We start from the raw sequence: 26,793 nt of genomic DNA on the forward strand, positions 1-26,793 counted from the left end.
TATAGTCTTAGCTTTTATTTTCTTGTAAGAATGTTGGATACAAATTGATAATTTCGTATCAAATGTTTATTAAAATGCCACAGTATAAGGAGAAAAATTGTATATACTATAAATAGAAGCATTTTGGACAACATACAAGTACCCCAACACTTCCTACAGTAAATGTTATGTCGACACCGGCCAGAGGGCCAAACATTACTAACAAAAAGACAGGCACATTCAACTTATATCTATGATAAAATATATGTCTAAAACAATAAATCAATCCCCTTAAATCACGAATTGTGATGTGTAGTAAGATGTGCAAATAGCTATTTATATTATTAGCTGCCATTTATTATTAAAAACATAACGGAATTCCAATTAAGGTACAAAATAATCTTGCAAATGATTATATAAAATTAAGTAAAATAAAAAGCTAAAAAAATATTGCATAAAACTTTCCATTCGTACAACATTATAATTTATTACAATTAATATTTACGGAATATACAGTTTAATTTAAGTAAAACACTGAAAGGTAATACAACAATTTTCATTACGATAAAAAATTGGCAATAAAAATGTTTACTCCAACTCGCCGTGGAAAATCTAAATGCTATCCATAATAAAATATATTCTAGTCATTACTAATTGTCAAAAAAGTTTCTAATGCTATTACCTAGATACAATCTTTATTTTAATAAAAAAGAAATAAATAGGCACATCACATTCATTCCGAATGTACGAAATACTAACTTATCTAAATTAGAATATTAATTTCACATTGTTCACTTAACTATAAATTACTTAAAACAATCCACAATTATATTGCAGTATTGCTGTTACAACAAACGTTGCTATGGCGTTCCGGATTTTGTACTAAAATAAACGTTAATCATTATTTTTGCGTAAAGATTGGTTACGTGATCGATTTAGTTACATATCAAGCTTTATTTTTAATATACACGATTAGTGTCGAAAGCTATGGTCGCCATGTATTTATAGAACTAAGAACAATATTGTAGTTAAGATAATCTCGTCATAGAAAATCTAGTGATACTCTTAAGTACAAATTAAACATCTATAACATTTTAAATTAAATAATACACAACATTGCAAGAAAAATTACATCCAAAGTATTCGCCACAATATAAACATGCAAGCCACGTAAATAATTATTATATAATATTCAAAGTTAAATATAATAAAATGCAATTTCCCTAAAATACGAGGGATTTAATAAATGTACAGATAATGTTCCTAAATGAAAATACTTTGAAGACCTAGAGTAACCAAATTGTTTTGTAAGAATAAAAGCTTTTCATGGCAGTACCTTTAGCTGTCTAGGCATAAAAGAAAGAATTAACGCGATAAATACGTAGACAAATTATACTATTAAATTGTATAACTAAAGATTGTCACTTAAATACAAGTAGTCAAACGATAAAATAATTCCGGTATGTCGTGTTGATTCGGTGGTGTGCATACCGGACGTACGACGCAGCGGAGTGCGCTAATACGGGGTACGACAGACACTACAGACAGTGAGTAGTACGAGAGTGTGGGAGCAAGTGTCGGTTGCGCGGCAGTTAGTTGGTCTCGGCGGCGGCGGGCGGCGGCGGCACGGGCACGCTGAGCGGCGAGCGCTGGCGGTCAAACATCTCGAGGATCAGCTTCGGGTCGGTGCCGGCCGGGACCGTCACGGTGCCCGTCTGTGTGAACACCGCCTTATGAGTACCACCGTACGTTCTTCTCGGCAACTCGTGGCGACCGCGCGTGTTTGCCGGGGTCTACTGAAGATTATTCCAATGCTTGTAAGTTACCAATATCTTTTCATATAATTTAGCCATGATGGTGAATGAACCCCTGTACGAACAACACACGAGCGGACGCCACAACATTGTTGATGTCTTAAGTTAGTTGGTTAATACACAGGTTTAGTTTAGTAATTATTAGTCAAGAAGAAAAACTGTTCTGGAACAAGAGATCTAAAAAGTTAGGCATATGAAGCTAAATAATTTGTTGAAATACTAAAATACTCGGAATAGAAAAGGGCATTCATGCAAGGTAGGTATGTTATGTAGAAATTATAGTACATAAGGTTTAAGAAAGCAAAGTGTGGGGTACCTCGATGCGCGTGATGACTCCCTCCTCGCGACTGTGCTCTAGGACTACAAACAAAACACAAAGCGCCCGTCAAACACAAACGAATAAACATTAAACATAAATATATAAAATGGTGTATGAAGCGACTTGTTTTACAAATTATTAATTTTTATATTTTGAATATGGCACTGGTTACCAAGCAGAACAATAAGACTGTTTTGTCCAGAAAATGCTATGTTTTTAATAGTATTTATTGATTAATTTACGGCTTCGCCATCAATAGACTATTTCACTATTTAAAAGTCTTATTATTCTTTTTCTGTAACCATTTACAATAAAAACATTTGTTTTTGTATTGCAAAAGCTTTGCTGTATAATAATATCGAGATAATTTTAACACGATTTTTAAGCCAATTCAAAGCGTATATCGCTTTCATGCAGATCATATTTTTACTGATCGGGAAACTCCTGTAAATTAAAATTGTATAAAATATGGACTGATGAGGTATTCTAAAATGATTTCAGAAAGATGATTATTTATTCTATTTGTTGGTTTAATTGATCTACTACGTTGACTTTTAAGAAGTTCTTTTAAATCTATCTAATCATAATGAATAACAACATTAAGTTGGCCATGTATTCTTTCTTATAGGATTAGTAGTAGCCTTTATAATTAAATATTTTACAAGTTTCAGAGACTTAACCGTGCGCTACAAGGCGTAGAGATATGAATATACGAGAGGGCGGTAGGCCTCTCGAACTGCTTACTAAACTAAGAAGTAAATTGGCTGTAGGACAGCGTGTAAGGCAGGGTGGTCAAAGCGTGACGTCATACTCACTGTTTTCGGTGGTGGAGTTGGAGGTGGTCGTGGTAGTGGTGGTGGTACCGTCGCCGTTGCTGTCGCTGATCATCGTCCGCGTCGTCGTCTTCACTACCATCGAGCTCGTGTTCACTTGCGAGTTCTATGAGGCAGTAGGATATTTATGTAGCGTATGCATAATATATTCGACTTTTTTAACTAGTTAACGGCTGTCAACCTCATACCATTAGTTTAATTTTTCAAATATATGGATACTGGGATAGCTATACAGTTTTTTTAGTATTTAAGTTTAATATAAGTAAGTTACATTAGCTTACGCTACGCGTTAGAATCTAAATTGTTTTTTTGCTGTAACTTGTGAATGAAAAATGTTACATTTCTTATTGTCCTAGCATTTCCTTCTAGTTTTAATTTCCGGCTTTTATTTTCCTTGTATTACCTGCAGGTTGATGTTGAGTTCCGGCGGCTGTTCTGGCGCGCTGGTGTGGTCCCTCACGGAGTCCACCGTGATGTCGGCGGACGCGGCCGTCACGTCGTGCGCGGCCTCGGGAACTTCCTCCTGCTTAAGCACGACTTTATTCATGAGTATGCTTATTTTGATTTAAAACTAGTTCGGATATGTAGGACGTAAATTAAGCCTTGCCTTTGATTGTGATGGCTAACTGTTATATAGTTTGTGTTAAATCTGGATAAAGAAAGAGTTAAGACGGCAATGTATTTATTTACCTTGTGGTCGCCATTAGTTAGCGGCGGCTCTTCGAAGGCTCCGCGCAGTGAAGCTGCCCATGGAGACAGGATAATATGACACTGCGCAATTGTCACCTATAAACAACAAATATTATAATATAAATCGGTCGTTTTAATAATGTTAGTTTTTACGTTACGTAACAGCTGTTTTATACCAAGTCCAACAGAAGTTTATAATTTACTATTGAGTTTGATATACCTTTGTGGCGGACAGACTGATCCGTTGTAGTTCCGATGAAGAGTGCAGGTAGAGAGCTTCGCCTCGTTTCGAGAAGCACAAACTTGAAATACCACTGAAAAAAAAAATCTTATGTAAGAATTTCTGTGGTGACCTTGCATTTCAAATAGTGGATTTGTACGCAAATCTAAGGAATCAGAAACGAAAAAGGATTTGATAATGGCTATATTATTATTTTTATTTTAAATCGAAAATTGCGATATTTGCGTAGAGTATATTACTTGATGTCCTCCTTGCGCACGGCGGCCGCGTTGAGTTGCCGGCGCAGCTCGGGGCTGAGCACGAGGCAGTCGCCCAGGTTGGTGAGGCACAGCAGGCACCACTCGCGGTGGCGGGAGCCCTCCGATGTGTTGCACTCGAACCACGCGAAGGCCGTGCGGCGGACCTGGAGCCAGAGGTGGGAGTAAATAAACCATCTTAATTGCTATGAGAATAAGGTAATTTGAAAATATTGGTAATCTACATATGAGTAAATTGATTATTGAGGTTTTATAACTACTTATACCGAACGGTTTATGAGGTCCAATTTGACTATTATATTTTTTGAAGTAAAGCTTAGGCCCGACTAGAAGGTAACTGGACGACACTGCAACGGAAGTTCGTCACGTTTCTGTACCACTGTTAAATCGCGTGAAAAAAATTATTTAATTGAACTTAACAGAAACAATACTGAATGTCGTCTATGTATTATTATAGTGTGTATGTGTATGTACCCGGGCGCCCTCGTGCGCGGTGAGCTTGTACTTGTTGCTGGGCTTGAGCGAGGGCAGCGCGAACACCTTGAACTGCTCCTCCGAGGTGATGACCACGCGGTGCGCGCCGCCCTCCGGCAGCGCCGCCACGCCGCGCTCCACCTGTACATGGGGCTGTAGTTAGGGAACCTACAGCTGTAGTTAGCTGCATATCTATCATACTGCGATACGAAATGAAATCATTATTCTGTAAGCTGAATACATCATCACTTTAATATGTCTTTAGTGAGATCGCTGAATTCGACAGATAGATATGCTGAGCTGCTCAATACAGTAAAATAATGTGCAGAATCTCTTCAAGTGAACCTGGTTTAAACCCAGTCAAAACAAAAGAAGCTGGCAACAATTTTTTGAGACACAGTTTTAAAGGGAATTATTACTATTTTGAAAAGAGTATTTGATTTTTAGTTTGATTTTCATTACACATAATTTCCAACTTGTCACACTTAAAAATATGTCAAAAGATTAAATTGTTCCAAACATGGTTAAATTTTTTCTTCTGTTCATATAATAGCTGACCTCCAATGGATCTGGCAGCGGTACGGCCGCACCGTCCAGTACAGTGATCCCTATGACGGGCGCGCGATGCTTGAGCTGTATCTCCTTGGCCAGCTGGCACGTGACGGGCTCGTCTTTCCTCTTGTTCGTGTTCGGCACGTTTATTGTGAATGCGTACACGGTACCGTTGTTTGTGCCCGCCCAGAGAGTTGGAGTCGAGTTTTGTGCTGTAATTAAAATATACATTAATATTAAAGTAATAGATTACTTAGTTTAAGAAACACAACACATACCATATACAACATTCGTTAAGATTTAAATAGTTTAGGCCAAATTACAAAATCTTTTTAATTGAAAAATAAAGGCGTAGGTAGGTTGCGTTCGCCCATTGATTTAAAAAACGAAAGAAAAATTAAAACCTTTTTGCATAGTAATTAAGCAAACTAGAATGTAGAGACAAATAGACATTTTAAAACGTCTTATAGCTTAGAGCCGTTTTCAAATACGGCAATTCAAAGCTTAACCCTATATATACAGCTGTTATGAACAACCAAAAAATAATTCACAATAATAGTACATAAAACGTGAACATACTGTTGATAAGGAATGTCCTGGCGAAGTACAGACAGCGCACCATGGATCCGAAGCCGTCGTCAGCAGGTCGCGCCTCCACCGCGCGCTCCACTGGCTTCAACTCCGCGTCAGTGTCCGAAGCCGCCTTGTCTGCCGGCTTCTTAGGGATGGGCTATAGACGAAGACGAACATCAAATAAGGATATTTGAAAGTTTTTGACTATTAAATGATGCAGTTTTATTCATAAGAATTTATCGGGATTGCCCGACTAGTTTCGGACCCAACCGGAGTCTTAAATCATGAGCTGACGCGGCGGGATCGCGAGTCAAACAGTTCGACTCACGACTGACAGTATCATTTAATAATGAATCATCCTCACGATAGTTATAAGCACATAGTGTTAACCTAGTTATTAATTCTCTCAAGATTTCGTTCCGCAGACGTGAATCACTAACAAATAAATTAGTCATCATTTTCTTCATCAAGACCCACAGCAGACCTTAAGATATAGGTCGTAAATACGCAGAAGTCACCTATCCCTTATTTACAACTGACAAAACAATCGAAATTATCTTAAAAAAACTCACTTGTGTGGGTGAAGTGGGGCTAGACGTGGTCGTAGTCTGGCGCCGTTGTGACCTGCCTTTCCTCAGTCGCCGGAACGACTCCCTCAACGACTTCTTGAAAGACTTTCTTCTAGATATCGGCGTGTCGCCGGCACCGGAATGATCTGTTCGGAAAATATACCATTGTTATTTGATTGTTACCGAAGCTGCACTTAGCGTGCACAAGCGACCCCTTCGGCTCCCAAAAAGGTAAGGAAAAGTATTTTCCTTATTAGCTCCCTTCCTTCCCATCCTTATCGAATTATTATTTGTTGTGTTTGTGTGTTGTTAAAGTCAATTATTACGTGAGCCCAACCGTGTATTTACCGAATTCAAAACTGCGATATCTACCTAACCATAATACGGAGAAGTTTCCTCTTATTCTCTGTAAAAGGAAAAGAAGGTCTTTGGGGAGTTACTTTGCAGCACATGTTTTTTATTACCACACTCCCACTGACAGTAGTAAGTGTGTGTGTACCGTGCGGGTTGAGCGTGCACTTGTGCAGCAGCGGCGCGGGGCGCAGCGCGTCCAGCAGCGCCAGGCCGTGCGCCGTGCCCGCCACCACCAGCCCCCACTCCCACTGCGCGCCCAGCGCGGACACCGCCGCCGGGGGCACCAGTTGTACCACAGAGCTCGCCTGGGAATACAACAACATCAGTATTTGACGGTACAATTTCTCACAAATTCATTTCGCCTCATATACTAAGTGAAATAGCAAAAAAATCGTTAAAAAAATAAAACGTTACGTTACTCAACATTGAATTCATCAGGAATCATTTTGTAGGTATAAGAAGTGTAAATAACTAAAAATTGTTACACAGAAACAACTAGTATTAATCTTACCTGATATCCTTGCGGGAATGTGAGCGATCCGGACCTTAACGTCAGCTGGTCGTGTCCCTTCCACACGAAACCGTCTCGGTCCGACACGATGTTCACTGTCACAGACTGAGTAAAAAAACGTATTATTAGAACAATGGAGCTCAAAATACCGCAAACAAAAAGTCAATAGAAAAATGATATTTATTGCATTTGAAATAAGACTTACTTTGACTTCTGCTGTGTTTGAGGACGTCTTGAGACTAGCGATGACGATGTGTCCCGCCGCTCCACCAATAGTCAGCATTCCCGATAAGGGACAAAGGATCACCTACAAAACCAAATAGTTGTTAGGAATTACATAATACAGTATTTTCTAACCAGTCTCTAACATCAATGAAAGATGATTGAAACAGCAGCCGTGTAAGTTTTTCTGATTTTGGCACTTCGCTATTAAGCTATTAAGACATATGATGCTACAATATTCATGAAATTAGTTAATATACGCTCCAATACAAAGCAAAACTGTTCCAAAACAACGGACTAGGTTTGAATGTGACTGCACTCATGACATTAAGACACAAAATAGTAAAAGCGTCGATTATGACTTTTTTTATATTTTGTGAAGAAACTTCTGTTCAAATTTCCTTAACGCATTTTAAGTAGCAAACATGGATATTGTCTTCTGGTATGTAGTGTTTGTAAGCACGATTGAAACTCATAGCTATAAACCGACATAAAAGCGCGGAGGACGTAGCACGGCGGTTCAGCTTTAGTCAGTAAGAGTCTGACACTACCCTTCTCCTCCCCAGAGGAAGTGAGTGTCCATGAGGATCCGTCGGCCTTACAAAAAAGGTAGTGTTTGTATATTCTCACCCGTTTGACCGCAAGCCGCGGGTCGTCGCTGTAGGGGTCGAAGGTCCCGACTCGTCTGAAAGGCGGCCATTCTTCCTCATCCGCTTGGCTGTCGTTGTTCTCGCCAATTTCTTCACCGCTATACGTAACATACAATTATGATAGCAATATTTTATTCACAGTTCTATAAATATATTAATGATCTATTTTTATGAAAATTTCTACCAAGTGAAAGTCCAAAAGATTTAATGCAATTAAAAATCATGCTGTGGAATGTTTATATTCATTTCTTTAACACACTAAATTTCTAACATGTTTTTTTCTAGTGATTGTTGTAATGAGGTAAGAAAAATAAAATAAAAGGTAACAGTTTACAAAAATTTTAAAAATAAAATTCTTATAAGGAATTAATAAAAAGATGTAAATTTGAATATGTATAATATTTTGAGCTACGAAATGTATTAAAGCTAAGTATTGCCAACATAAAGAAAAATAAGCATGCAGCTGGCAATAAAATGTTATTCATGCTTACAACATTAACTGTTACCTTGTGGTCGATCGTTTGAGCCCACTTCGTTGTGAGCAAGCGATAAGCAGAAGACAAACCATTAGCTAACGTTAAATACATAGTCACACAGACCCAGGACAAGGCGTTATCGCGTGAAATCAAAGACGTAAGAATAACTGGAGAATTTAGACGATTTAAATTCTATGCTAATTCAATGTAAATGTGATCGAAGGAAATGTAAAACAAGAAAAGTTTAAAGAAGTGTCCTGAAATAGTGGCAAGTTTTAATGCTTTTGGTTGACTAGAGACATAAGAAAGGGAAATTATAGGAATGCGCCACGACGAAACCGATTTGTCATTAAATATTGAGATTAAGATATATTAAGAATTTAAACATCAGTTTCCTCAGTTATAATTATTGGGAAATATCTATACTATATTGCGGACAATCAAAATAATTAAGTCAATTGCGACAACGTCTTGCTCCTAGTTTCACTGTGTGCATATGATTTAATTGCAAGCTTCATTTATGAGTGAGATTGGCAGATTTATTATTTATATTGAAGCCTATTTGTTCAGTTAAATTTAAATTTGCATCCTCTTTACATCAGATCTATCTTTTTCATTTTGACAAATATTCTTTCATACCGCTTAATACTATTTATAGTCGACCCCTGGCAATTCACTTCCTAATGTGAGCCCTGATGCAACGGGCTAAACCGAGTTTGGATCTAAATACTCGGTTCCCATCGCTGCAGTAAAATTGACCCGCAGAATTGAGAGTATAGGTGCACAACGGCTTACGCCTTCTTTTTGCATTTGGCGCTTTAATACTAGTCTGTTATCAAAATATACTAGTTTAGTAGCCGTATTGTGGTGAGCCCTTTTCCAAGTTATTTTGAACTCTGTATACAAGTCGTATCTCTCCTAACTTATAGATAAATTACACCCGAGTGTATGTCAGCTGTGCCTACCTGAAGAGATGCGCGGTAGTGTACTTGTAGAGCGGCGTCATGGGCACGGCGGCCACGTCCCAGAAGCGCACGGAGCCGTCCTCGTGGCCCGTCAGCAGCAGCTGGCGCTCGCCCGCCTCGGGCAGGGGCGCGCTGCCGCCCGAGATGGGCCACGCGCCCTCCGAGTACATGTTGTCGCACTGCTGTTGGCCTGGGACACGGAGTAAAACAAGTTTTGGTACAAATTACTATTAATTGTAATGGGATTTTGTTAGAAGCATCAAAATTTGATTTAATAGTTCAAATTTTTTCAAATCGTCATTTATTTGCTAATTTGATTTTATGTCATAATTTGATAAATCTTTGACAGACGTTACAAGCAGACAGAAGCTAAAAAGTCTGACGACCAGTCTAACACTAAGGGGCATCGTGTTGCTCAGATAACTGGGTTCAGGAGTTCGGATGGGCAGTCGCTCCTTGTAGACCGATCATCTAATTTGATTTTTTATTCGCCTATTTGTACGGAATCCGACTTGCACTTAATAGGTTTTTTTATAGAAACGTACATTATGTCTGACCGCTAACTGGGACCCCTACAACAGACAATGTTTAAATTTTGACTAATATAGCAGCAACATACCAGCAGCCACAATGTTTTCGTAGACGTTGGAGGCGACGTTGTCCACCAGCTGCGCGGTGGTGACGGCGGACGCGTGTATGGACACCAGGTAGGGCAGGCGGATGGGCCGCCAGCGGGAGTCACACAGGTCTATCACTACCAGCTCCTCCTCAGCTAGCACCACCTAGGGAACGTTTATGTGTAATTATGTAGGAGTACTTTTTAACAAAACTTAACTCACTTTGACGGTTTTACAGGATTGTTGGGTATTTCTACACTTCTTTCATTCTCGCGGTTCCTGCACTTTTTAACATTTTAAAAGTTAAGTTTGGAAGTACTTTGTTCAAAACTTCAAAACTTTGTAATTTATACAGCTACTACACCATAAATAAAAAAGATATCTTACCAAGGCAGCGGCGACCTGGTTGACGGTTTGTACTTGTATTTGAGCGGGTGTCTCCGGCCTCTCCTCTTGCAGCGGGACGCCGTCCGGGGGCACCGGAGTCGTTGTGAAGAAATCGATAACCTAATACAAATATGAAGTTTGTGAAAATAAATTACCGGACTTTTGTTTTAGTTTATTATTATAATTTTTACGTGATACTGTGAATATGTTAACAAATGAATAAACGATTACTTACTCGACTGGTAAAATCGAAGGCAACGTGTTTTTCGCCCTGTTGTACTGTGACTGTGTATTTGTCGGAGTATGAAGCTCGCGGCATGCCACCTGAGAATACATACTTTTATTGTAATTCATTTATTTATAATGCCGCTAATAAAACTTCATGCCGTAGATCAAAATTAAAAATGGCTGAGTAAGGCCGTTTTTCCAATCGTCAGATAATTTTTATCTGACGAATATGTTTGACGTTTTGACAGCTTTTGTGAAATAATGTCAAACGGCCATATTTATTCTTGAGATAGAAGTAAACAGATTATAAAAAATCGGCCCTAACTAAACAAATTATAATGCCGAACATACCTGCATAGATAGTGATCTCGTCTCCATCGACGCTGGTCCGCGTGAGTATCTTGCTGATGGCCTTACAGGGGTAGGGGCCGTACGGAGTGACGGGCTCCTTGAGCGGCCGGTCGCTGGCCGCGCCCGCCACCTCCCACGTCACGTATGAACCGTCGTTGTGAGATGATGTGAAGTGCTCGCCTGTACAGGAATAAATAGTCAAACCATATTATTATATATATTTTTAAACACAACTACTATTTTAATATTATAATACACTACATGCACATGCAATATACCAAGTATCTTGTGTTGCATTTTGAATAAGTAAAGTTGTTCCTTATAAGATGTGGATCTTCAAAGTTTAGGATAAGAGCGGCAATTTAAATCAGGAAGACAGGGGAAGGAACGTTCGGTGCATTCACTTAAACATGACCTATTCATCTAATATATGACGTACCGTCATCATTCCAACACAAGCTTTCCAGCTGCTGGTTGGACACGAAGGTGTGTGTGGGCGCGGCCGCCACGCGGTCCCACAGCACGACGAGCCCGCGGTTGTAGCCGACCAGCAAGCGGGACGGAACCTTCGGGTGCTCGCAGATAGCTTCCACCGCACCGGGGTTCACTTTGAAGTCTTCTGGACAACTGGAACAGAAATAGAACTTGAACACCTAGTTTTTATGAAGGGTGGGTAATTTGGGCAAGTCTTCAAAAAAAAAAATAACATATATTGCATACACGCATCGATAGGCGGTTTGAAATATTTGCTACTCATTAATGTTTTTTACAAAATATCTTTGTTTTGAGAAAATTATTTGCTTATCAAGTATAAGTATTGTATTTCTCTGGAAAGCGGATGTTTGATAAAGTGATTGGTTATTGTGGAAAATAATGACATTTAGATAACTATCAGGATTATAACCGGATATTTTTGCAGTCGTTGCATAATCTCGAATACCTGGGTGAATCATTTGAATAAGTGAAAAATATACTTATCCAATGCAATGAAATATAATCTTATCTATAAGACAAACAAATATGTACCGGTAGGTCGACAACTGTCCAATATCTAAGTCTCTTGGCCTCGATTTTACTAATAAGTTAAAATCGCTTAACCGATTTTTTTGTGAATACGTCAACAGGGTATATTTAATCAATATTTATTCATAAGTTTAAATTTGAAAATAAACCCTTAGCTATCCTGAGGTTTGGACTAAAAACATACATATTTCTAGTTTTCAGAAACTGAGAAACTAATACGTATTTTTGGAGTAACCTGATATCCTTGATTATCGATACAAGACATACAATGTATGGAGTCACTATCCACGGATCAACCGGTCAATCAAAATAAAAGTAAATAAGAGCTCTACTATGTAAATGTTACTCACTTCTGCATAACAACATCCTGATATATCACATCTTCGGTGACAGCGAACGTGTTAAGGTCCAGGTTGTATATGTTCCCGCCTTCGGTTCCGATCACCAGGTGCTTGCCCGTCGACTCGACGCATAGCGCAGAGATCTTCTTGTTCTTTCCCTCGAATATGTACGTTTTTAACTCAACCAGCGATTTTTCGTTTATTTCCCATAGATGTAGACTGTTGTCATCTGATAGTGATACTAGACGGCCTGTGCCTGGAATAGAGGAAATGAAACATTTTAGTAGTGTTTTAACCACATTTGCAATTATTTTGCAGTAAATGAGCATTCCGCCGGAATTTGCTTGAAACATACATACGAAAAAGTGTTGAACCTCATTTCTTTTGCCATCAGGGTAAAGAAGTAAGAAGTTCGTTAACATACCTACCACTGAACTGTTGTTTTAGCATGGAATTTAAATGGAACTCTAAACCGATAGTGGATAGTAGAACAGGACAGTGTTACTATATAAATTATCTTTTGATAAAACACAAACCTAAATATTATGAAAATGTGCGATAATTTTGCAGTACAAAACAAACATGAACTTATTTTTATTTATCAAATTGTTCCACTAGTAATATAATAGGTGCGATAAACTGATATCAAAAACTACATTTACTAAAAAACGTTACATTATCAAGCGGTATCAGTGGGTTGACATTTCGTTATTACTAATAACGGATTTGACTACACTCACATACCTACATCATATATGTATATAATATTATAGCAACATAATATTAAGTAAGACTGTCATTGTTTACCGAAAACGTTGACGGATAATATGCGAACAGCTTTGTTAAAAATGTAATGAAATGCAGTACATTGTATCAATGTTTAACTATACGCATTAAAAAGGGAATTAGCAACACGCACAGCGTTCCAGATGAATAACGTCCTAAAATAAAATCTTATCAAAGTCATTCAGTGTGACTAAACGTTTTATAATAAACCCGGTGCGTGGTCTCGCCCACGCGTCGTTCGCTTAGAATCCCTAATAAACGAGCTTGTTTTAAGTACCATTTTAATATTTTATGTACCTGTACTTTCACCCAGATAATGGACGACATTTCTAAGTAATAATTAATATAATACATAAACGTGAAATACTAGTATAGAACGAAAATGTTTCGTCTATAAATAAACAGACATGACATATAACATTCCAAGAGTACAAAATATAAATGATAATCTAATCGCGGTAAGTAATGGCCCACCCAAACCCAGAAAGATAACTGTTGTAGAATTCCAGTGCACCTGATGTGTCATCGTAGCTACTTTAGTGTTGTTCGCAAAAATATTCATGAATACGGACACTTCTTTGATGTGCGTTTGACTATTATAATACGTAATTATTATTTGGTATTTACAAAGTATTTAGATTTATTAATGGGAACAAATACATAGTCTGCTTTAACATGACTAAATCTGCTAATTGTTCTTGCGTGTCGTTCTCTGAATTCCACCTAATTACGTATTACATATTCAAAGCAGAAAGCGAACCTATTTCCCAAATAAATACGAATGCACGCAGAATCCAGCCTTAAAAGCATTCGTCATCAAAGTTTTTACTTTTCCGACTGCTTATGAGTCCTTCACAAGCGAAGATTGTCAAAGGGCTATTTGACGAAGAGAATTGAGAAGGGGGAGCAGTTTCCTAATAGCGATTAAGGGTTAGCTACTACTTCCCCGTTTTGTTCTATGTATGTCTGATATTTCATTAATATTTAGGTGCAGCGCAGTCGACAAACTAATCCGTGACGCACTTTTTAGTCTGTGATAATAGAATCTAAGCAATTATATGCAGTAACGCAAAGGCGCGCCATGCAGACTTTTTGAGCGCCGCAGACTCGATCGCACAAAAAGTGTGCCGTCTGCGCTGCACCTTATAGTTATGAAGTACGGCTTACCAGGTATGAAGAGTATCTGTGTGACGCTGGAGTCTGAGTTGGTGTGCTGTCCGTAGAGTTCGACGCCGGGTCTGCCGTACACCTTGAGGGCGCCGGTGGCCGTGCCGAGGGCGACCACCCGCAGCAGTGGGTCCCATGCTAGCGCTGATGCTCTGTGAGGGAAGCCGTGTTGGACTGTCTGAAAATAACGAGAGATTTCGTTAGGTTTAAATGCTCAATTTGCATTTTTGAGATGAAAGGTGAGTAAGAGATCTGGGTTTTCTTTTTACAAACATAACCTACTAACACCTATTCATATTGAAAGAGAGTTACGTGGAGTCTTTGAGTAATTTAAAGAAAATTTAAGTTTGTGTTGAATAATTTTACATGTAGATAAGAGTTTTGGCTTACCGCCGTAAACTTATATTTAAATGAATAAATTATTTAATAAATAACTTATCTTATACATTGAGCTATATAAAAAGTTCAAGAAATCAAGAAAATTAAAAGATTAAATAAACGTACATATTTACATTTGCGCTAATTTCGCCTCTAACAATCCCTTCTGAGATATATCTCTTTTACCACGGAGATAACGATTTAAAGCAACAGAACATATTGTAGACTATTGTTTAGTAAATAGAATCTATTGTCGTTAACAAACAATTTTCTAAACATACACATTGTATAAATAATGATGCATCTTTCATTTGAAACATCATTGTAACAAACAATGCATTCGTACTTGGCAATACGGAGTCAATCTAGTTTTAATAAGCACGAATTTATTTTATTTTAAATAATAGTTTATACAGTAGTACCATACAGCGCACACATAATATACGAAAACATTCCTTAACTCAGTGCAATAAAGGTCAATATACCTAAAGTATTCACACTGTCGCGGCAACAACTGTTGGTACACAACATATTAGTCAGCGTTATCAAAAGAACATAGTATTTACAGGACAATTACATCACAAATGTGAATAGGAAGGTAATTAAGTGATAGAATGAGCTTTTTGTAGCCTGTTTGACACCTCGGACACAATGGCGTTACGTCATGAAACGTGCGGATCTCTGACTCATAGTCATACTGCTACTTATTCAGTACTAGTAACTATTTAGTAATCTGTGGTACTAGGTTTTTAAGAAATGTGTACAAATATATTTAAAAAAACGAATTTAAATTGTTCTTTTCAACTATGAGCTGGTTGCTTCTGATCTAAGGACGTGACATAAACTTACGTCTGATTGCAAATTAAATTACTTATTTTTTCATGATGGTGTAAGTAGAGTCCACTAAAAAGTATGTATTTACAGTTATTTCACTTCGATAAATACCTAAAAGCCAACAAGAAAGAGTTTAAAGAAGCTGCTCTTGCTCGCTTAAGAATTAAAATTTATTTCCTCATCTCTCAAATACGAACACTCAGACAATCTTTAACTTTAGCGTAGGTAATCATTGAGAAGAAAGCAAACAACCATCAATAAGGTTTCAATATTTCTGTTCTGAAGGACTAAATCAGCCATTACTTTTCACTAAATGACATCGCGTGCGTTTTCCCATTCAAAGTTAACGCATAATAATTGTAGTTGCCACTTGTCTAACACCGCATAGTTATTGCCTATGAAAAGGGACGTGGGAACACAGGCTTGCTGGTTGCGTGTTTATAAAATTATAGGTTTAATAAACTTGTTATACGTTCTTCTATGAAATGTTTAGAAAGATACTTCATAACATGTCCGCTGTTTTTCTTGCAGATTTGTACCTAATTTTTATTACTCATCTTAGTAATTTATCATTTACTAATAATTCTCAAGAATACTTTCTGTTTCAATGTGTTTAATGCGTAACTTATTTCAATTATGCCGAACAAAAGCTATTTTGGTGAATTACAAACATTAGTAGCGTAATGAGGAGCATTAATTAACAACTAAATATCTAGAATTTATAAAAATCCCGCATTAAATACACGATAACAAAAAACACATTTGTCCGCAAGTTGTTGGCATACTTATGTGAATAGCAGTCACTGTACAGAATGTTCTCAATGTAACTATCAAAATACACTAATGAAACGAGATAGAGCTGTAATTACCACATTTGTTCGACGATATTTAAGTTTAAATCACATGGTAGTACCATCACTCTATCATTACGTTATTGGGACATCGTGAAAGCTAAAAAGACACACAATACAGTGAATGTATTTAAGCATTTGATGTTACTAATGGAAGCTCGGACGTCAATCATTTAGTTTAAAAACATGCATTAAAATATTTCGATGACTCAGACACATTAGTAAAACCTATCAAGGTCGGGTGCGCCAAATTAAACGATAATGTTCGCAGTATCATCAACAAAAATATTTAATAAACAAATCGTATGAAACACATTTTTTGTATAAATAGTAGCGAGTTCAAATGGTTTTCTATTTAAAGCCGTGTTTCTGTCGATTGAAAGTAGAGTTTATAACTGTAAACTTAAGGTTGAATTTCTAATGTTTCAGTTAAAGTTCAGTTGATTGCTGATTCGGAATGTCGCATACCAGATGTGAGCAGGCGTGACCGATGCCCTCAAAATGCTTATCAAACAGGTATTGTATCATCTTCGGTTAATAAGCGAACTGTTTCTTAGAACGCTGTTTGACATTATTATATTTCCTCGTGATTGTGGGAATTTACCCTGTGACGCGAATCAATCTAGTTTTCTAAAGTCTTCATAAGTATAAAACGCAAATACTCCGTGTTATATCAGTATCTGGAGAGATTTTCAAATTATTTTTATGTAGCTATAGCACAGAATATAGAGTGGTACTACGCAGCTATGTTCATTATGATGCATTGTATTTTTGTTAACAGTATAATATTCTTTTGATACCCTTCACATCTTTAGCCTAACGGACAACCAAAGGAAATAAAGATACCAACGAAAGGCTTAACAAATAAAACCGATCGTTCTAAAAACGTTGTTTTTAATTATCATAACGGTCTTAACTGTTCTAATTGGTACCAGAAAGCCAAGAGCCGGTACCATCAGTGATGAACTGTACAAAAGCCTCTGGCATCCATTGTCTGGCTTCGGCCACGATTGTGCAACTCTACTCGCCGCTAGTACACGTGCACTCGACCAACAAAGCTTGATCGCTTTACTGGACCGGTTCGTCTCAACCAGCGGTGCTCAACCAAGAAAATTTAAAGATATTTGAAAAAATATATCGCTTGTTGACAGAGATAATAGTCACACTAAACTGGGAAGTAAATTGTTGGATAATGGAAGTTCAAGACATTCTGAACTTTATGTAATAGTCAAATGGTTGCAAACCATAGAATGCTCAAACGTAAACGGTAAAGTTATGAACAAATATGTACGATATGTAGTTTATTAAGTTCTGGACAAGGTAATTTGATACAATGTAATAGTTTTTGGATCAAGTAGCGAATTTATGAACTAACATTCTAACTATTTACCTGTGATACTCGGGCTACGTTGCTTTAACAAAATAAGCGTTAGGAGGAACAGTTGAGAATCACTGCCCGATACCGTTAAGAGGTCTAGTCTGGCATACCCTAACTCAAACGTTACAAAGTTCCGATGTTTCAATTTTAGCGTTTTTGGCGAAGCTGGCTACGTCCTAGTATCTCGAACTCGTTTTAGATAGTCTTGAATCTTGATATACTTTCCAGGCCTTATAAGGACTTTTGTTATACTCAGTTGTAGCGGTTTTGGCGGCACACATTTGGCATTTTTAAGTATCACCGGAATATATAAATAAAATAACAATGTGTTGCGGATGTACGAAATGATAAACTAAATGGCAAAAACAGTTGTGTTTTTACACTATTCAATGAAATAAATCTAACGGGGACTGATACTTTTATTAGTCTCGAGTTATGGATTTAGAAACTTTAATTTAACAAAACACTTTTAATACAAACACTGTTATGTGACAGATGTACAATATTTCTATGTCAATCAAACAAAAAAGTATATGAAAGCGAACACACCCTTAACCCTTACCCAAAGAGTACATTAACTTAACAACAGACCTCCAAATTAATCTCACGATCAAACGTAACTTGTCCTTCAATTACAAGCACATAGTATGTGTAAACGACGTTATTCATTCATATTCATGACGGCTCAGGAATGTAATGATTGCGTTAACAGTGACAATTAGAGCGTCGCATATTTGTTTGTATCTATTCTGTGGTCATTAGGTGTGCCATCTGTGTCCTGTGAACTTATCTCGATAATGTCTGTGACGTGGATACTTCTTGCACGGGTTCTGTCGTAGAAAGTTTAGAAGGTGCAACAATATTTTTCCTATACTAATTTCCTATAAAAGAAGTAATTTATCGTTTACAGTATATAGCACATAAAGTGCATATCGTAGGAGCAATTCGCTCGTAAACTAACCCATATCACATTAGACGTGGTTAACTGGAAGTAATACGATTGTCCACATTAAACTGCACTGATATGCCTACGCACCTTGCAAATGATGTCACTAAGCCATTATAGCGGCTGCGGCTTTCGTGCCAAATGACGTCACTTTATGAGGCCGATTTAACACTTGTGTTCAAAAAAGTTTTAATGTCATTTTATTTGTGTACTTTTATATCTGCAATGTTCTATTTCCTGTCCTTGCAAGGTGAACCGAAAGCGATGAAGCTTACTGTACTTTACTAAGTATTATAAAGTACTTATGAAAATAGAAAACAAGTAATGGAACAAGAAGTAATTAGGAAGTGGTACTTATAGGATAAGGGGCAACGACTGTCCCGGGAGTAATCCTAATTGCTTATTCAATGATCATTAGGAAAGGCTTAGAAAAGTTAATGCATTGTACCGGTAAGTGGGTCCCCGTATTGGTAGAGACAATTACCAAAGAAATTAAACTGGGATTACACATTATCCGATTGTACATATTTGATACTGGAGAAGAAAATATTTTATTTCGTTATCACACAACTTTTCAAAAACTGCAATATCGAATACGCGGTAGAATCGCGATAAAATCACGACAATATTAGGGTTGTCATCATCAGACCAGTCTTTTCCTAACTATGCTGGGGTCTGCTTCATAGGGTTGTCACAAGTAAAATGATACAGAACATTTATCAGCACATAGTCATAATATTCTGTGCTCACTTGTGGGAAAAAGGTATTTCCTAACTACATATCTGATATCAACAGACATGATTCGACCTTTGTTTTCTCAACAAAAACAATATTGATAAACTAGTCAAAGGTGGCGACCCTAGTCATGACCTTGACCATAAAAATGTGTGTGTTCCGATAATGTAAACACAATTAACACGCCTAGAATATTTATAGATGTCACACATGAATCATTCTGTTCCGGATAACAGAAAAGTTAATTTATTTAGTGTGCGTGCCCTTGTTCATGCGATTCTCAAATTAAATAAACAGAATTAGATACAAAATAGTGGAAATTGTATGGATGTTTGTGTTTTAGTCACGTTTGGATATTTAACGTAATCGGGGTACCAATATTTCTCTAGAAAGTGGATTGTATTTGAGTGGAAACCTAAGAAGCATTTTAAAGATAAGAATACAGTGTGGAAAGCCATTCTAGTAAAGAAAACACATGTTATTTATTGTTATAATAAAGCAAGTTTTATTTATTATTTTTCCACGAATTTGGTTCCAAACAGTTTGTTAGACCGATGACACTCATTTAACGATAACTTTTGATTCGTTTGAAATATTCTATTAAATTCTGTTCGCGTTAGCTTATTGGGCTTTAAATTCAACATTAAAAATATTGTAACTTCACACGGTACATATATGGGTTCGGGGAGGAAACGGAAACCTTGTGACGACGCAGTGCGAATTCATGCGTACATTACAATGTCGACGACATCGACGCATTCGAATTCGATATTATAAAACCATGACTTGGGACGAATTTGCAAGTTTAGCTGTAGTAACGTAAGGATTAAGACTGATTAATTAATATTATTACTACTGATAGGCGGGCATTTTAAATTGGAGGAATCTTACTGTTGATAGTGTTGATCTCAAGCGCTTTACAATTGTGTCTAGTAGGAGTTTCCTTTTATTAACTTTATAGTCTGAATTTCTTATTTCGGACAAATGATATCATCATAGTAATTGAACTAGATTGATTTAACAGACCAAAAATATTTCAGAGCTCAGCAGACCAATTTGTTTTGAGCTATCAACAGCGTTTTGATAGACGTCTGTTATATATCGATTAAGCAGAGACTGACACGTGTAAGTCAGCTCGGTAACACTTTTTAATAAGCTTTTCGTGGCCCTGGTTTTATTATAGCTATTTGTCAGAATGCCAGCCAACGTCCATTTGTAGTTCGAGAGGTATAGGATTTTATACCACTTGAAGACTTCCAGGCTGTAATGTAAAGGTTGTCTGTTATGTGGGCGTGATGGCGTAATAAATATAAATAGGGCCGGTTGTACGAGCTTTGCGTATTGTCGGCTGTAATTTTTCGCTTCGCTAGTGGTTAATATCGATCAGTGAGGTCATCAACCTCACGATGAATAAGAATCGATGGTACTACATCAACTCACGCTTGTTATCGTAAGCAACTGTAGGTATTTGCTTGTATCATGCATGAGTCTATTAAAATTATTTTCTTCGAACATCATTCGAACTCAAGTTCCATGTGACGATGGCGATCTCGTTTCTACTAACCTGACTTGTTAATTAATTGACTTGTCACTTCTTACGATGTTTTGATTGCGATAGAAAATTATTTTCAATATATTTCTGTGCCAGTTGCCACGAATAAAAAATATCTACGTTGATGACCAATCCATGGTAAAGGGTTACTGTATGAATACAAAGCTGCTCATTATCGGTTTAAATAATGGATGAAGTTATGAATGAGTATGACGTCACCAGGCTGTGTAGTACGAAATACATTGGGTGTCAATAGTCCCAGTGGGGCTTCCTGCACAACTTCCGCGGACAGCGCACAGCGTCGCCCAACGCCATTGTTGTTGCCAGCGACGCGGGCGCAGCGTGTGGAATCGATTGTTCATACGTGACAACTAAACTCTAGGGCGAATTTGATTAATATCAGCTCAACCAATTACATGTAGCTATTGCATTTCTAAACCAATACGCTTCGAAGTGATCTTGAAAGCTATTTAAATAGCTCTACATTTTACTAGGTTCGCCAGAAAAGGTAAATACGAACTAAATACAATTTAACTTTAAATAAAAGCTTTCTCGGCAATTCAAATTCTCATTCAGAAGTCAGGTTGGACAAGCAAATAGTTCTTAGTCGGCAATCCCAATAGAGTTTATGGGCATTAATTCACTAATTCCATTTGCTATCAATAAATAACGATTAAATGCGATCAACTTGAACTGGCTTTGAATAATCAAACGTTCAATTAGCTTAAGTAATACTAGTAACAGACATCAAGCCTTTTATGGAGAGAATGATTTCCTTTATCGATGACTATACTCGGAGGGGCGCATGCGCCGCGCCATTCAGATGCGCCGGCGCTTGGTAAATGTCATTCATAAGAGATAATGATGGGAAGTTTTATTTTGTTTGAAAACAGGGCGATTGTTTACGATAAATAAGTGTTCCGTCATTTAGTGGATTTAGAGAAACATTGAAGGCGGTTAACGGAACTGTTTTATCTTTTTTTTTAATTTGGTCATGATTTTTGGAACAAATATATAAGTCATGCAAATGTTACTGTATCATATTATATATATTTTCACATATATATCTTCAAGTGAACTTGACAACATCTTGATGATATGAGTACTTTTATTCTCTGACAAAGATAAAATTCCGTTTTACTTAGAAATTGTCAATTTAGCGTAACCGGCGTAAATGCGATTACTAATAAATGAAAACAACATGTACTCTCATTTTTCTGAGAAAATGTATATCGTACACTTCCAAGATTATGATACAAAGCAGATTATGTTTAGAAATATGAATCAGGTTCTGGATAAGATAATCTAACATTATCACAGTATGACAAATCAGACACAACAAAACGTCAGTAATAAGAAACAAATAGACAAAGTAAGATCTTTTACTCAAAATAATGTGCATGTCAAGTTTTGTTCAGGTAGAAGATTCTTACGTTGAAACAAAAGCGTCGATGTAGTGAAAGAATGTAGATAAGGACTAGAATACAGATGTGTGCAGGTGGTTGGCAAACGTGAGTCAGACAGCTATTGACATTCAGTGTGAGTGCACGGCTTACTGCAGTATCCTTTGCGTGAGGCGTGCTGTTGTTTAAGGAAAAAAAAAGTGTACTGATTGAATCTTTTGAGTGCCATTGAGTATACTAAAGACTTTCAACATGTTTACCATCTTTAAAGTTTTGCCGCTTCAAGATTTTATATCGTTTTTCTATAGGTCAAATATACATAGAAGTGAGGATATGTTGTCAACTTCAAAAACAAAAGCCTCAAGAGATTTGAACGTAAAAGCGAAAGATACCACGAGGAGATACGTATCGAATAATCTCGTAATCTTCAACTGTTCGTAGACTCATGATGATGACTGCAGACTATTACATAACTGTTGAGCCGTGAGACTTTGATGCACTTAATATACAAGGTCGTAGCGGCATAGCAATAAAGCTGCTACTTGATTCATATTGTATAATATTGTTGTACATTGCGAATTATGTATCTACTAGTAACGGTATTATACGTTGTGAGCTTCGAAGCATAAACGGAATTGATTTGGACACGCCTGTCGCCAACTATGATAAACTAGGTCCTTCTTAATGTCAGTCTGCCACAGAGGTAAATCTTGGCAAAGAATGCGGGACAAATTCGTTTCTTTATAGAATAGGGACTTGTCTTAACAACTCACCTTAAAAAGGTCAGACAGTATTCTAAAAAACAGATAGCTCGGCTAAATGATGAATAATATATTATCAAAGAGTTGAACGAAAACAAACTGTATAAAAAGCACATCTAATAGACTCCGACCGTATACGGAGAGCAACAATGCAACGATCTCAATACGGTGAAACTTCGTGAGTTCGTGCAGCAAGGAGGCGGAGTACCGTTGCTTTTAACATTTGAACCCACATTCGATCACAACCTCTTTTCATCATGTAACCTTTCACACATCAATACTTACCTCTAATGCCTTACACACAAAGTTCAGAGTAGAATGTTTAAGTTTAAGACAGTTGTAAAGAAGTTTGTATTGGTATCTCTAAATAAAGACTTGACGGTTTAATAAGCTAATGAACACTTAACGGTACAGTATTGTAGGTTTAATTAATTCTTGAGATGACAGGCGTACTGTACCGTTTTACTCGAGGGGCTCTTGAATTGAAACGTATTTGATAAATCAGTAAAAAATATTGTTTCAAGCACGTGGGACGTCATATTTAACAATGAAAGCACAGTTTGGTGTTACAATTAAGTTTCTATTACAAGGTATCAAAATGTACGGGCATATATTCGAGAAAGCAATACAGGAAACATGACGTAATAAATTATTATAAAATCAGCGTGTAAGCAAAACATGGTTACATACACAGAAATAATTCAATACATTGTGTTAAACTCAAACAAAGATACACACAGTTGCCGACTGTCTGTTTCAATCTTGTGTAAGCATTAAAAATAAACATTTCTATGGAAACGAATGCACGCGAAAGTGAAAATCGATTCTCGTATGCAATGCGATTGAATTATGCAATGGGTAGGAAATGGAGCACGCCGCGTGATCTCGATACCGTCTAGCGGAACGGTAGGCGCGGTTGTCATTGAGAATACTGCAAACTGGATCATATGTGACTAAATTAAGGAAATCATAGAGCGTTATTACAATAGCCTTCATTAATAAACAATAGCGAATTCACCATTCATTTGGCATCATTCCTGGTTCGTAAGAGCATGACATTGAAAAAGAATTTTACAATTATTGGAGAATAATTGGTACGGTAGGACTAAATGGGTTAATATTGCCGTAAAGTTTGCAAAAGCTTAAATGTTTATTGTTTACAGTCTATTACCTACTATTTAAAATTATACATATAAATACTGCAAAAAATGCAATTTTTAATTTTGAGAACGAACAACGCCTTGTTGAACATCGCAGGTTTATCCTAAAATATGTTCCAGTAAAGTTTTTTCTTTTGTTTTTTCATTCATATCAGTTTTCAAATCCCGCTTTCGTTGCATCAAAACCAGATAGCCAATATTATGGCAGACACGTTCGCCAAACATGGTTGTGGCAGCATGCATATTCATGCACGAGATAAATGTACGGGTCGTTGTCAGCTATGAGTTACGACAGCATACCTGGGGCGACCTTCATCAGGACCAGACGTAATGTAAATATCCACTTAGGGAACTATAAACGCTTGAAAGACGAATTGAATATTTATAAACTCGATGCCAAGATATGAAGAAGCCTAAACATTTGTAGGTGTTGAAATTGAAGGGAAACAAGAAGGCACTTCACAAGTCATTTGCTGCAACTATCAATCTCTCATCTCACCGAGTAATCGTCAGGTTTTCAACTTAATAAACTAAAAACTATTAGGTCTGTTTCAGCTCAAGCCAATTTATACGAAGCAGGAAAGTTCTGCAAGCGGTACAACTTTGTAGACTATTAAAACTTTATTTGAACTAGATTTCTTATAGGACTTCGGTGCTTCTTTTCTAGATTAACAAGGAACATTTCAAGCTCGAAGTGAAAGTCTCCCGTACTAAGAGGGATTTTCAAGCTAACAAATTTATATATATTACCTACATTCTTTATTAGAATTGCTAAAATCAATCGTTTTGGAAACTTGTTTTTCGGATCAGTTTTTGCAAGCTCTATTCAGGGTATTCAGACTTCTTTTAGGAAGCACTAATACGTTGTTTGTGTTTAGATTGCAGTGCCAAGTTAAGTCTTCAGTTCAGAGGGTGAAACCTAGCAAAAATAATCTTTAAGGAAGTTTTATATCAATAATCTTCAAATAAAAATTAATTCTAAACAAGGCTGAAGAGGAATTGTAGGAACTTAATGTATACTTTGAGACCAAACTAAAAAATAGTAAAAGCCTTTTTCTTTTCAGAGTTATTCCGCCGCCCAGCTAGAGCGTCCTTCACCTACTTTACACGAGTTGGTTTGTTATTATACTATGCAAATAAGATAGTAATTAAAAATGTTGGTTATAGCGTAATCAGAGCTATTGTTATGTTAAAGTAAATGCCTTAGGGCGCGAGTAAAGAGAATTTGTGCTAAAAAGTATAATGTTTGTGTAAGGAGACAAAATACACAATTTTTTTTTTTTTGAGTGGATAGTTTTGTTAGGCTAATATAACGATGAGTTAAGCTTTATATAATGGGCCCTGCAACCGCAGGTGCCCTTCAAGGGCACATAGCATCGCTGATACGTCTATCGATAACGCTATCAACGCCATGTATTAATAATTTTCGAATTACATATTATGTATCATCAAAGTCTTATCACTGAGTTGTAACTAAATGATTCATGAATGCTATAAAAGTGTTTTAAAGGCTCCCGTAGCAACACATAAAAACCGTCGTTACTTTTATGTTATTGAAAAGAGATTTTGCTAATTTGTTGACGCTGATTTATTTTTATAGACTATTATTTTAGCTTTGAAAAGCATACTCAGTGCTGGCTTGCATATCATAGAAGAAAACATCCCGTCATTATAGTAATTGTCCCGTTAAATATTATGGAAAAGGTATGTAAGTATGACCTCAGTATACGTCCTTCAAAGAATAAAGTTATACTTTGTGACAAGTGCATAATAAGTCTTAAGGTTAGAAGGGTACTTTGTCAACCAACTGTCTATAGTTTCCGAGCCCCCGATAATATTCAGAAAACAAACAACAAGGGTTGTCTCGTCACGCAATACTGCAATGAGGAATGGATTTAAGGAGAAAATTAATAGCCTAATAAAAAATCCACACGAAAGGCATCAATATTGCCTTCTTACGTCAGAAATAAAAGTTTAATGGTAGACAAGGTGTATTCTCGTTTTAGCTAATGTCGAACTGTAAAACAATCGTAAAGTTAAGGAATTTGATCGGGCGCTGGGCGGTGCGAACGATGCGGTTCTGTTGATTGCAGGCGAGTTCTAATATTGGGCTACATTAACACAAATGATTTAATTTAATATGTATAAACAGAGTTAACAGCTACTTCCAAGTTTAAACTATAAAATACAGGGCAATAGGTGTAAAAAAGGTCGATATAGTTTAATAGAAATATATAACCTTAAAATGTTAAACTACCACTACGATTTGACTCTTAAACGTCAAAAGCCAAAAGTGCATATGAGATAACTAATTTGCTCTTAAGTAAAATAATATGAAAATCTAGCAAACAGTTTCATAACTTCCATCTTTTACACCAGACAATGTCTCAACAAAATCTCGTGTAGGAAAGCACGC

The 26,793-nt window shown here is 36.9% G+C and overlaps 1 protein-coding gene across 8 annotated transcripts in view; it reads right to left on the minus strand.

Moving 5' to 3' along the window:
* Window positions 1-26,793, minus strand: part of LOC113492109 (lethal(2) giant larvae protein) — a 50,710-nt gene continuing 23,917 nt past the window's right edge. For 3 of the 8 annotated variants that reach the window (XM_026869418.1, XM_026869417.1, XM_026869415.1), the window contains exons 3-25: window positions 14,380-14,557; window positions 12,436-12,682; window positions 11,502-11,689; window positions 11,063-11,242; window positions 10,719-10,807; window positions 10,484-10,603; window positions 10,099-10,261; window positions 9,480-9,669; window positions 8,019-8,136; window positions 7,372-7,473; window positions 7,167-7,271; window positions 6,801-6,960; window positions 6,305-6,447; window positions 5,739-5,889; window positions 5,166-5,371; window positions 4,608-4,748; window positions 4,116-4,279; window positions 3,856-3,949; window positions 3,636-3,731; window positions 3,349-3,471; window positions 2,928-3,051; window positions 2,110-2,153; window positions 1-1,694 (exon numbers count right to left, since the gene is read on the minus strand). In XM_026869418.1, the coding sequence (XP_026725219.1) occupies window positions 1,572-1,694; window positions 2,110-2,153; window positions 2,928-3,051; window positions 3,349-3,471; window positions 3,636-3,731; window positions 3,856-3,949; window positions 4,116-4,279; window positions 4,608-4,748; window positions 5,166-5,371; window positions 5,739-5,889; window positions 6,305-6,447; window positions 6,801-6,960; window positions 7,167-7,271; window positions 7,372-7,473; window positions 8,019-8,136; window positions 9,480-9,669; window positions 10,099-10,261; window positions 10,484-10,603; window positions 10,719-10,807; window positions 11,063-11,242; window positions 11,502-11,689; window positions 12,436-12,682; window positions 14,380-14,557 (3,249 nt within the window). In that variant the 3' untranslated portion in view covers window positions 1-1,571. Of the gene's footprint in view, window positions 1,776-2,109; window positions 2,154-2,927; window positions 3,052-3,348; window positions 3,472-3,635; window positions 3,732-3,855; window positions 3,950-4,115; window positions 4,280-4,607; window positions 4,749-5,165; window positions 5,372-5,738; window positions 5,890-6,304; window positions 6,448-6,800; window positions 6,961-7,166; window positions 7,272-7,371; window positions 7,474-8,018; window positions 8,137-9,479; window positions 9,670-10,098; window positions 10,262-10,483; window positions 10,604-10,718; window positions 10,808-11,062; window positions 11,243-11,501; window positions 11,690-12,435; window positions 12,683-14,379; window positions 14,558-26,793 lie in introns of all 8 variants that reach the window. The other 5 variants (XM_026869416.1, XM_026869423.1, XM_026869422.1 and 2 more) reach the window with 5 other exon arrangements.

This window comes from Trichoplusia ni, chromosome 3, assembly GCF_003590095.1.
Source record: "Trichoplusia ni isolate ovarian cell line Hi5 chromosome 3, tn1, whole genome shotgun sequence".
Classification (NCBI taxonomy): Eukaryota; Metazoa; Arthropoda; class Insecta; order Lepidoptera; family Noctuidae; genus Trichoplusia; species Trichoplusia ni.